The sequence below is a fragment of the Orbicella franksi genome, chromosome 15 (genome assembly GCF_964199315.1).
Source record: "Orbicella franksi chromosome 15, jaOrbFran1.1, whole genome shotgun sequence".
Taxonomy (NCBI): domain Eukaryota; kingdom Metazoa; phylum Cnidaria; class Anthozoa; order Scleractinia; family Merulinidae; genus Orbicella; species Orbicella franksi.
The window spans coordinates 19048813-19061382 of NC_138159.1; the positions used below are offsets into that span (position 1 = coordinate 19048813).

At 37.2% G+C, this 12570-nt stretch overlaps 1 protein-coding gene and 1 long non-coding RNA gene across 3 annotated transcripts; one reads left to right on the forward strand and one right to left on the reverse strand.

Annotated features, from left to right (window-relative positions):
• Positions 1-474: 474 nt before the first annotated feature.
• LOC145469878 (uncharacterized) lies at positions 475-6516 on the reverse strand. 2 transcript variants are annotated; one of them, XR_014042396.1, is made up of 3 exons: positions 5980-6516; positions 5331-5377; positions 475-2812 (listed from the first exon to the last, which is right to left on the reverse strand). It is a non-coding gene; the product is annotated as an uncharacterized LOC145469878 (long non-coding RNA). The 2 variants fall into 2 exon arrangements; XR_014042395.1 differs by lacking the exon at positions 5331-5377.
• Positions 6517-7766: 1250 nt separating this feature from the next.
• LOC145469506 (bifunctional protein FolD-like) lies at positions 7767-10658 on the forward strand. Its single transcript, XM_081453251.1, has 4 exons — positions 7767-8354; positions 9190-9243; positions 9887-9944; positions 10268-10658. The coding sequence occupies exons 1-4, from the start codon at positions 8226-8228 to the stop codon at positions 10321-10323; spliced, it is 297 nt and encodes a 98-aa protein (XP_081309377.1). The 5' UTR covers positions 7767-8225; the 3' UTR covers positions 10324-10658.
• Positions 10659-12570: the final 1912 nt, after the last annotated feature.

A 12570-nucleotide genomic window follows, 5' to 3' on the forward strand; every position in this document is an offset into this window, starting at 1 on the left:
CAACCTGGAAACCCGTAAATAACATGAAAATTTAATACAGGGAGGTTGCCATAATACTGTAAACAACATGTAAATAAAAAAGGGAGGCTGTAAATAACATGGAAAATGAAAACAGGAGCCTGTAAATAACACGTAAATCGAAAAAGGGAGCCTGTAAATAACGTGTAAATCGAAAAAGGGAGTCTGTAAATAACATGGAAATCAAAAAAGGAGCCCATAAAGAACATGTAAATCGAAACAGGGAGCCTGTAAATAACATGTAACTCGTAAAAGGGAGCCTGTAAATAACATGTAAATGGAAAAAGGGAGCCTGTAAATAACATGTAAATCGAAAAAGGGAGCCTGTAAATAACATGTAAATCGAAACAGGGAGCCTGTAAATAAGATGTAAATGGAAAAAGAGAGCCTGTAAATAACATGGAAATCAAAAAAGGGAGCCTGTAAATAACATGTAAATCGAAAAAGGGAGCCTGTAAATAACTTGCAAATCGAAAAAGGGAGCCTGTAAATAGCATGTAAATGGGAAAAGAGAGCCTGTAAATAACATGGAAATCGAAAAAGGGAACCTGCAAATAACATGGAAATTGAAAAGGGGAGCCTGTAAATAACCTGTAAATTGAAAAAGAGAACCTGCAAATAACATGTAAATCGAAAAAGGGAGCCTGTAAATAACCTGTAAATTGAAAAAGGGAGCCTGTAAATAACCTGTAAATTGAAAAAGGGAGCCTGCAAATAACCTGTAAATTGAAAAAGGGAGCCTGTAAATAACATGTAAATCAAAAAAGGGAGCCTGGAAATAACCTGGAAATGTAAAAAGGGAGCCTGTAAATAACATGTAAATCGAAAAAGGGAGGCAGAAACCCTGTACGATAAATAACTTGTAAATAATAACTTGAAGAAAAATGCATGGAATGTACTGTTTTATTGTAATCAAATCTGTTGACCTTAATTATAATAGTAGAAAACATGCAAATTTATACAGAATCAGAAATTTATTGCAATCAGAACAAACTCAGTAAAATTCAAATAGTTTTTATATGCCATGAATAAGGTTTACAATGTACACATTGCAACAAATAAAACATGTTTTCTTTTCTTTCTATCCATAACAAGACGACTTTAATGTAATTTTGTGCATGGCCAAAATATTTTAAAATACCATGACTGAGCTCCTTTAACCGAATTCAAGCACTGTTCAAGAAGACTACTAAAATTCAAGACCTTTTCAAGATTGTGCAAAACCATGTCATATTCAACTCTATTTAATTCATAAATAGTAAAATGATTAAGAACTATACTGTTGTCAGCTACGAGTGAAAATTTTGCAATTTAGGCGTATTACTAAATTAAAATCGTTTGCAAATGGATACCTGTCTTAAATATATACTAAATTCACAAAGTTAAATGTAACATAATGATAATACCTTTGTCATAAAATGAATGGATAAACTGTTTTTTTCTTACTAAGTAATTAATGTAGGATTAAATTAGCCTTAATAATTATTATGAAAAATGTGGGAGGCACGATGGCCTCGTAGTTACATGTAGTGAGCTCAACTCCTGATCGAGCGGTCCGGGTTCAAGCCCTAGGCAGGTACATTCTGTTGTGTTGCTGGGCAACACACATTACTCTCAGTGCCTCTCCACCCAGGTGTATAAGTGGGTACCAGCAAATTTAATGGTGGGGTAACCCTGCAATGGACTGGCATCTCATCCAGGGGAAGTAGAAATAGTCCTAGTTGCTTCCTGCTACAGAAAGCGGGATAAGCTCCAGCCTGTTGGGCCACGTGGCTCATATGCAGACTTTACCTTTACCTTATTATGAAAATTACTGCAATGTAAGTGTGAAATATTGATCAACTTTTTTCATAGAGTGAATTGTTCTTTTGAAATAACAGAAAATAGGGAGAAAAAACATTTACCACAAGATAGAGATTGACATTTTAAATTCATCATAAAAACATTCATGGCAAAGGAATACTACATTGCATAACATAAAACAAAGTCACAGTTTCCTTCTTTTTCCAAAACTGTACAGAATCCAAACAGGACAAACATTTTGGACCCCTGACAAAACATTCACTGTAAACAATATTCAAAATTTTACTTTTTCTTTTTGTGATAAAAAAAAACTGTACTGTAAAAAAAAAAAAAAATTCATAGGGACCTGTTGAAATTGAAAGGCCTATCTAGTACCATAGTTCCCATAACACATCATAAGTTAGTAAATTATTGTTCTGGTACTACATGTATGTAAACATAGCCATTGCTTTTTATGATGAAATCTTATAGCTGCTGTATTGAACAATAAGTATCAACCTAGCAATCTAAGATATTCAAATTTAATGCTAATTCACTAACACAGGTACAGTGTAGGTGATACTTCAAAGCATTGAAAATAATGTTTAAAGTGGTTGAATTTATGCCAGAAAGTGTTGAAGGTCACCATGTTAGACTGTAATGCACCAGGGGCCCATTTCTCGAAGGTCCCAAAAAGTTTTCGCACCCAGAAAGCCATACCAAAATCTGAAATCTTATGCTTACAGAGCTGTTTTATTCGCTTATTCTCAATATGAATAGAGGTTTCCTTCACACAAGAAGTTTCAGGCATATACAGCTCTTAGTTTTTAGACACAGCTCAATTAAAGATGGCTTTATGGGCCCAAAAAGTTTCCAGGGCCTTCAAGAAATGGACCTCGGACCCCTTATAGAGTCATAGGTACTGTAGACTTCTCAGTGGCTGATTTTTTCCTGATCAAGCATCAATGCCAAGGAGTATGCATGTATTGACCACTCTCAATTTTACTTCATCCTACAAGTAACATAAAACATTTCGTTAAATAAGATAAGTTATGTCTGAGTATGAATCAGCAAATTCTGTGTATGATATCAATCAGCGAATTTTACACTGGAGTTATTATTTTGTTTCTTATCATTCCAATTTATACTGTGACATTTGAAATCGGACTGTAGCCGGTCATGTTAACCGGCCAAAGTAATTTTAGCTCGGTCACGTCTCATTTCTGACTGGTCAAGATATTTACGAAAAAATCAAGTACACGTAATGTGAGCTAAATTAAACCCACAAATATAGTTTGTTTGTTCCAGTCACTGCTAGACCATTTAAAGATTGGCTTAATATTTTTCTGAACAGATTTAACCCCAGTCGCTCGAATGGCATTCCTATTGATCTTGAATGCATGACAAACAGCAAGCGAATGGTCTTTAGCCATTCGAACAGATACATGTATGCATTGGTGTATGTTTTCATTAGAGGTCATGATAAAAAAGAGATAAAAACTCTCAGATTTACAGTTGGGGATTTGATTGTTTATTCAAGAATGAACAACGTGACCGTCTCAACATGACATGACTGGTCAACATGACAGGCGAGTGAAGTTTTTGGCCGGTCAAGTCACCATTCTGGCCAGACATTGCCCGTTGACCGGCCATTATTTTGAGCCCTGAATATTCATCAATCAAACAGATCATACATCTACATCTGTAGCTACTGTGTGACAAAAAATTTGCATCTCTGATTGGAAGGCACTGAATGTCAGAGGATGTAGAAGAACTAAACTCAAAATCCATGGCAGTAACTATTCAATGTTCACTATCTCCTACATTGTAATAATCATGGACAATAAATCAACCTCCTATCACACAATGTTTAAATAATAAGTCAAGTTATTTGCAGGCACAATTTGATTGTTTCTTACGTGCACTTATGCTCTATTGGTGGACAAAGGTACAGATGATGTCATAAAAGTTTGTTTTTGTTTCTTTGTTATGTATTACGAAGCAGACAGATTCTATGTTGTTGTGCATCTGTTCAGTAATAGATCACAGAAGACATCAAAATGTGGTAAAAACATCAGTGACACACACCTGAAAAATTCACAGATTCTGTGACACACTCTAGTAATGGCTTATGTGACTATTTTTTGTTTTTACCACATTTTGATGTTATCTGTGATCTACCCAAGGCAGGAAAAAACCCAGGTCTGATTTCCTCAGCCAAGTAAATTTTGCTCTTGGGCAAGCGAAAATAGAAGTTCAGTGGCCCAGTGGGCAAGTGAAATTACAGTGTAGGGTCAGTAGTCTTGTGAGTCTGACTAAAAATGCCAGCTTGATAAATGATAATTTCCAGTCATTCCATTTCAAAACTTAACACCTAAAGATTAGTTAATTATTAGGTTGAAAGCAAGAATTAGTTTGGAATCCGAGTGTACTTCATTCGCATTTGTCCTCTGATTTCCTTACTGGCCACCACACTGGCAACTAATATTTCAGTGGGGCAAGTGAAAACTGAAATTGACTGGCCCACTGGGCAAGTGACTTACAATTTTTTTTCCTGCCCTGCTACAGATGCATGAACAGATGCATGACACATGAAACCTAAATGTATTTGGTATGAGCCCAATTTTGTACAAGTAAAATGTACAGCTGTGACAGGGCTCTAAAGTGCTGTCTGGTCATCCCAGGGTAAGGTAATCGATTGAAATCAATCCATAAATTGATAGAAATCAATAAATTGAAATTAATGTAAGTGTTATCAGTGCTATCGATCAATTGAAAGAAATTCATACTCACATGCTAGAAAAGTTTCAAGTTATCAGTTTGATTTTACCAAATTTATCAGTCATTAGAGAATCAATTGAAAGTTGGTCTCTCTTTGTTAGTTCACCTAAACTGTAGAAAAATTGTCCCTCAACACAGTGTTTGATTGTAACTTTTTTTATGTAGATTTCAAAGGCACTACCAAAAACCCCCAAAACATAGTCCCTGATACATGTATGCCAGCAAAATATTCTGTTTTTGAGATACAATGTTATGTTTTTATGTAGTTGTATTCATGATTTCATATTTCACTTTAAATCTTTTGTTCATTTCTTTCTTATTAAATGTTGCTTAAAAGATAAGCTAGTATCAGCAAAATTGATAATGCTTATTGAAAATTTGATCACAATCGATGACTCATGACGAATCCTTTTATTGATTTCTGATATCATTGACTAATTTCTATTGATTGTTATGAAATAATCGATTGACTATACTGTGTCATCCAAGACAAGTAGATTTTCCTGCCTGGGCAAGTTACTCTTCCTTTTTTTCAAGTCCTGTGTAGTTTTCACGACAGTTTGAGGTACATGTATACCTCTTCATAAAGTATCATAGTGTTTTTTTTGTGAAAGAAAATACCACAACATTTAACTTACTACAGTATCAGCACCAGTGGGTGCAATGTCCATGTACAGTTGTGTTAACAGCATATTGTAACTTGCGTGTAGGTACAACTGTAGACACTTGAGTAACTTCAGAATACTTACTCTAGCATAAGAGAAATTTCTCTGCTGAAGATGGCACATTACATGTCCTGTGTAGAAAAAAAAGAGTCCTGTGTAGAAAAAAAAGAGTCCTGTGTAGTTTTCACGACAGTTTGAGGTACATGTACACCTCTTTATAAAGTATCATAGTGTTTTTTTTTGTGAAAGAAAATACCACAACATTTAACTTACTACAGTATCAGCACCAGTGGGTGCAATGTCCATGTACAGTTGTGTATAACAGCATATTGTAACTTGCGTGTAGGTACAACTGTAGACACTTGAGTAACTTCAGAATACTTACTCTAGCATAAGAGAAATTTCTCTGCTGAAGATGGCACATTACATTTTAGCTTACTATTATTCACATCAGAGGGCAACATAACCTTACAAGAGCATGCATCAGAAAGAATCATGAGGTGCATATAAGCCAATAACAAATGTCGCATGCTCATGCTCAGTTATTGAGAACAGATAATAACAGATAATAAAGCTCTTTATGCACGGCAGGTAAACATCACCAAAGTCGATTCCACAAGCAATGTAACTTCTCCTTGATAATGACACATTCACAACCAAAGGTAAAACGAAATGTATACGTATCTTGACGTTACTTTACTCTGCTCGTTCAATTTATGCAAAACTTGCTTACCTGTTGTTTTTGTTGCCTGTAATCGCTATCTTCAACTTCTGGGTAACGGTAAACTTTGCCTTGAAACCGTGCACGGTGACGAAGCGAAGGTAGAGTTGATTTTGGCCCACTAAAACAGAGCTCGAGTTCGATGCAAGTTCCAACGAACTGCCAAACATGGCGGGAGAACCGAGAGAACCTGGTACCTAACATGAAGACCGCTGATTCCTGCTTGTTGGAGATCGGGCAATCACAAGGCTGGTATGCTCTTATAAAGGGACTGGGATAACAGTGATGGCAATGAAAGTACAAAACGGTAGAAATCGCCAAAACAAAACAAAACAAAACAAAACAAAACAAAACAAAACAAAACAAAACAAAACAAAACAAAACAAAAAACAAAAAAACAGTGAACATGCAAGGGCAGACTTAGTTGTATTAATCTTACTTGTAGAATGTGCATGTTTCGGAATATTTAACGCTCTAAATCGATGATATTTCGTTCATTCTCAGCGGTTCAGGGGCACAACTGTGACCTCGAACTTTCGCGATATGAGAAGTTTAATATTTGTTGTTTTCGGATTGTTAAAAATGTCATTTTGGGTACCGAAAAAAAGTCTGCTATCAATTTCGGAAAGGCGATAAGACCTAACGTTTTCGGGAAATGGACAAAAAAGCCCTAATAAGTTCGAGAATACTCAAGCTCCTCTAGAATAACCGAACAGATAAATTTTTTTTGTGCAACCTAAAATTAACCTACAGAGCTTTGAAAGTACACCAGATAGCCTAAAACAGCGTTGAAAAGCATTCGAGAGGAAACGGTCGTTGGGTGTTCCTTATGGTTCCCTGCCTAACCTAACTCCGCGTCAGTTCAAACTCGGTCACCAGGGCTCTTTCCGTCTTGAACTCACACAACACGTGACGCTTTCATGGTCCTTCATGAATAAATACGTACGTGTCCGAGAATTAATTTTTCTCTTTTCTAGAGACGTAAGCTTGGGACGCCTGCATGTGCAGTAACAATTCTAGTTTTATTTTGTCGTTGTGGATGCGCGGAAAGTTCACAAGAAGACAGCTTCGTTAGTGCGGTGTCGCACCCGTGCAACTTCTAGGTTTTCCATTTACATGGTTTTTACGCGTTTCTTACAGGCTCCCTTTCTTTCATTTACATTGTTTTTACATGTTTCTTACAGGCCCCCTTTTTTCATTTACATGCTTTTTACATGTTTCTTACAGGCCCCCGTTTTTCATTTACATGCTTTTTACATGTTTCTTACAGGCCCCCTTTTTTCATTTACATGGTTTTTACATGTTTCTTGCAGCCCCCCTTTTTTCATTTACATGGTTTTTACATGTTTCTTACAGGCCCCCTTTTTTCATTTACATGGTTTTTACATGTTTCTTACAGGCCCCTTTTTTCATTTACATGGTTTTTACAGGGTTACAAACATAACATTTCCAGACTTTTTACAGCATTCGCTTGAATTATTTACACGTTCCTCACATGGTTTAGCAAAGCAATTTACATGTTTTTTACAAAGCCAGATACTGTAAAAGTGCGTAAAATATTTTACAAGTTTTTACATGTTCTTCAAATGATCATTGTCGACAAAGACAATGTAAATCACTATTTACAGAACATTTACATGCTGTACTAAAAGCTGTAAATTTCCTGTAATTTTATTTTACAAAACCCTAACATGTAAATTGTAATTGACAAAGAATGTAAATCAAGATTTACATACTGTAAATTACAATTGACATGTCCATGTAAATTTTCAACTTTTCCAGTGATGTTCACACCAGCATGGTGCCTGAGTATGATTCTGGCTAGGCACTTGTGTGAACAGACCATTAATTTTTTCTCAAGTACTCACACCAGAATTCAGGCACAGAGCCCTTGTCAGGGCACAAGGCCTCCACCTTGAACTTGGGTGCTAAACAGTATTTAGGTACACTGTATGTGGAGTACCCAGTGTCTGAACATAACATTATTTTTTGTCGGTACCCAGGCACCAGTGCTCAGCCAGCTTTTAGCCAGAATTTGAAAAGTGGCCGTCCAAAATGTGCTGTAGGGCTGTTCAAATAAGCAATTTATAAAGTAACATATGAAAAATAAAACTTTAGCAATTGTCCATCCACAGGATGCATGGACACTCATCTGGCTAAAAGCCTGGTGCTCAGGCACCCAGTGTGAACACAGTCTTAGTTTAAAAAGGCTTACTCTGAATGGAAGAATTGTTAAATTCACCATTCTACAGTGATTCATGTATAATAATAATAAAGCCATGTTTAAGAAATGCACAATCTTGCAGGTTTTACCCATGGCAGATCTTCTCAAATGGCATCATGCTACAGTGACAACATGTCACTCAAAAACAAAAGACTCTCCAGATGTGGTATGTAGGCTGTGTGGAAAAATAATAATATTGCTGTAGAGCAAAACTAGACCAGCATGGGGTTACACAAGAAAAACAGTTGAAATATCAAAATTGTGGTTTGAGTGTGCTCCCTTACCTGCTTTACTGAAAACTAGGAAAGAACATTGCCTTTACAATCAAATTCTATACAAATTGTAGAGAAGGTCATACGTGTACTTTTCCACCACAAGTCCTTAGTGGGATGCAACTTAGCCATTCATTTCCCAGAAATTGTGTTTCTTTAACCAAAGGTAATGATATTGAATGAAATTATATGAAAACCAGACTCTACTGGATGATATATATATATAAAAAAAAACAGAGAGCAGCTAAGTTGAGAAAATAAATATCATTGTTTACCTGGGATCAGTAAGTGCAGCCTGTTTCTTGTTTTATTTGGCCATTTATAAAATAATAACAACACATCAATGTATATTATAGGCAAGGAAGCCCTGGGAAGCCAATAAGGTTTAAGTAAAGGACTACTTTAAATACTTAAGTCATAGCAAGAGAATAAAAATGCTGTAATTGGCACACAGAATGATCATAATTCAGGATAAAAAGTAGTAATGTTATAATTAAGCAAAACTAAGCGCGTGAATGTGTAAAAGCAAAGGGAAAAAAAAGTGGAAAAAGCACAATAAAATATACTTACAGTGTATACCAAGAAAGATGACTTACATGTAAGTTTAGCGGTGAACACAACTTACAATACTAGGGACATTTTGAGTTTCAGTGCTGAGAGAATTAAATAATTTGGGGCCTTGAAAATGGAAAAAGAATTCAGAGGTTTGATTTTTCTGGTTTGTAGGTGAGATGGGGTGATATTGTTGTCGTTGGAATTGGAAGAGCTGACTTTGTGAAGGTATGATAGTCTACAGAACAGGCGGATTAGCGGGGCAGAAAGCAAAATGCAGTACACAAACGTGCGAGTCGAAAAAATCCTGAGCCGTAGGAGTCTGTGTAGGCCTGTCACCCAATTTCACACATTTTACCATTTGCCAGGCTACCAGATGGAAGAGCATAAACAAAGTGTGACTACAAGCAGATTTTTTCATCTCATGCTTCGTGCTTGTGGGCACGCTCTGCGCTCGTGTATCGCATTTGGCTCTCTGCCCCGCTGATCTGCCTGTTCTGCAGGCTATGGTATGATAGTGTACAAACTGTGCTCTTAGCGCTTTCAACTCTTGCATAATTATGTTAAGTGTTTTCTAAATACAGTGTACAGTACAGATCAAATGTTGACAGGCATTCCCTAATCCTATATCCTTGATCCTGGATCTTTGATGCGTTAGACAGTAGAGGCTCGATTTTCAAGTTTCCAGTTTCAAGACACTAGAAGAATGTTTCAAGAAACAATTTATTTCTCAAGTACATAGCAATAACAGCAAACAATAGCAAGGAACAAAAGTTATTAAGTAGATTAGTTCCTTGTTTCTTTGACTCCAAACTCAAATGACTCGCCTTAAAACCCAAATGACTAGATTGTGATGATTTCTAATTTTTAGGGGGACTGGATTAAGGAGGGTGCAGCGGTCGTCGACTGTGGAATTAATGTGATTCCAGGTAAGATTAATAATGATCCAATACAATAGCTGTTTGCTTATTCTGTTTTGCTGCTCTAAGTGTGGTCAAGATTGACTGTTCAATCATGCAACATGATTTGTTCAATGAGTGGTCAACATTTTCTCATCTAGACCACTCACATTTCACCATTTAGAAAACTAATTCCCCTGGCTGGCCTTAGTTGCGGACATGTCAGGAAAAGAACAAGAGTCAGGCCACTTTTAATTTTTCAAAATCAATCACTTGCTGTACAGTTGTTACTAGGTGAGATGCAAATATTTTTACATGTATAACAAGTCTGTTTCTCTTCTTGCCTTCTTCAGATGAGACTAAACAGAGTGGGGGTCGTCTCCTCATCGTCTTCATTGTTTCCAGTTGAGTTCTACAAAACCTTGCATTACTCGCTCCTCGCTCGCTTGTGGAAGTCGTTCAAGTGAAAAAGTCATCAGAAATAATCTTGGAGGGCGCTACCAAGCCAACTGAGCGTGACCCGAAAGATTTTCCGATTGTGGTTTTCGGGGGTTTTTGTGCCAAAAGATGTTGAAGACTGTCAACACCGAACAAATTGGAACACTGGAAATACTGCAGCAAACTCAAGCAAGTCAGTCTGTCGCTAAAGGCAAAGGCATCCAAGAAGGAAATGTCGGAGTTGAAGCACAGTTTGTTCTGACCACTAGAAACGCAGAGGGAGAGCAGTGTTACAATAAACATGACCGTGTAACCCTAGAGTTCAGGGACGAACAAGGACGAGAATGCGCGACGGAAGTGCGAATAAATGACAATAAGGATGGAAGGTACAAAATCTCCTATTCACCGAAAGATCAAGGCAAATGCAAAGTGACAGTTAAGGTAAAAGGCAAACACGTTCTTGATAGTCCTTTTTCTACTGAGGTGAAATTATTTCAGTTAAGACCTGTTTTTTTTACAACTTTATTATTCTTATGACTCGCATGTTTACAATTTTTACAGAAATAGATATACAGATTAAGTTTAAAATGCTTGATAATAACAACAGCGCGAACCCGCAGATAGCCTGGGCTAATCTAGGCGGGCCACACCTATATTTATATTAAAATACAGTGGAACCCCGCTCTACGGACACCTGCTTAATACGGACACCCCGATATTACGGACAGTTTCGTTTTCCCCGACAAAAAGCTCATATGTTTTTTCTAAAATTAACCCGCGTATTACGGACACCCGTTAATACGGGCAACGGACACTTTTCTGTGTCCCGAGCGACAAACTCTTATACATCGTCAACCCCGCTTTACGGACACTGTTTGTATCTGCGCATTGTCTATTGTCATTGTCATGATTATGTGCTAATTAGAGATTTTGTACCCTGGTCAAATTATGACAGATTTCGGCGGGTTAACACAATTTTATTACCTAATGAAACAGTGTCAAAATAGCATGACGCATTTGACCAGTTCTTTTTTCCGGTGCATTACCCAGTCTGCAGTCCTTATATAAAGCTTTCTGCCTGATACGCTTACACAAAAGTTTCACTTTCTTGGTGTTTTGCTACAGTCCTCGCTTGTAGCCTTCTTCCTCTTTGACGTCTTATGCTTGCCACTATCAGCATCGGCCTCCGTTCGTATTGCTGGGTTGTTGCCAACGTCTATTAATTGTTCAAGTAAATCCACGTGCTTCCTAGGACCATCAAAAATATAAACACACGGTATTTCCATACCAAGACCTCCACCCCGATTAACTGCGTTTCCACATACTTCAACTGATCCTCGATTAGTAGGCTTTGAAATAAAATGGGTGACTATACCAGTGCGGTTTTTGGTGTTCGCGAGGTGATATGGAATGTGGCCGATAACTCGACTTTCCTTTAGCACGGCGACTGCGTTTTTTCAACTGATTTCAAGAACAGTCTGTACAACATAAAATTTATTTTAGTCCGAGAGTGATACAGTTAATGATTTGTAATTTACAGTACAATTAAAACGGTTTGTTGCCGTACAAGTGTCGGCCTTAGTGTTTGTATCGATAAAACACGTGTCCGTGACTTTTTTCCGAGGACCCCGGTTAATACGGACACCCCGTTAATAAGGACATTTTGGCATGTCCCCTTGGTGTCCGTATTAACGGGGTTCCACTGTAATCAGGAACTAAATTAGTCTCTTCCGCAGCCGTTATTAGGGTCGTCACGCGTGAAGCGTTGCGTGACGACTCTAATAACGACTGCGGAGGAGACTAGAACTAAATTTAAGAACTTGAGTCACGGTGTCGACTTAACATAGTCATCCCTATCTGAAAGAGTCTCAAATAAAAATCTTCGAATTGTTTTCTTAAAGATTGGCTTAGATAAATCTCTCCAGTCTGGAGAAATTTGATTCCATAATATCGCTCCAGTTCTCGAAAAAGAGCGTTTGAAAATTTCCGACTTAACTTCTTTCCGAAGATAATTCCCTTTAGCGGCATGCCTTGTGTTGTACCCATGAATTTCATTTGACCTAGTAAAAGGAGCTCTGATAGGCGAAGGGGCTAGTTTTTTCCAAATATCATGCATGAGATTCACAACCGCGTCAAAGTAGATCATATTTACAGGTAAAATCTTTGATCGAATGAAAAGAGGAATAGCATGAGGATCACTGGGCGCAAAATAAATCAG

What these genes read in the sequence shown, in the direction of transcription:
- LOC145469506 (XM_081453251.1), top strand. Translation starts at nt 8,226, where the DNA reads ATGTATAATAATAATAAAGCCATGTTTAAGAAATGCACAATCTTGCAG. An exon ending in AAACAAAAGACTCTCCAGAT is followed by an intron (nt 8,355 to 9,189) that starts GTGGTATGTAGG and finishes TCTGGTTTGTAG; the next exon opens with GTGAGATGGGGTGATATTGT. An exon ending in TGGAATTAATGTGATTCCAG is followed by an intron (nt 9,945 to 10,267) that starts GTAAGATTAATA and finishes TGCCTTCTTCAG; the next exon opens with ATGAGACTAAACAGAGTGGG.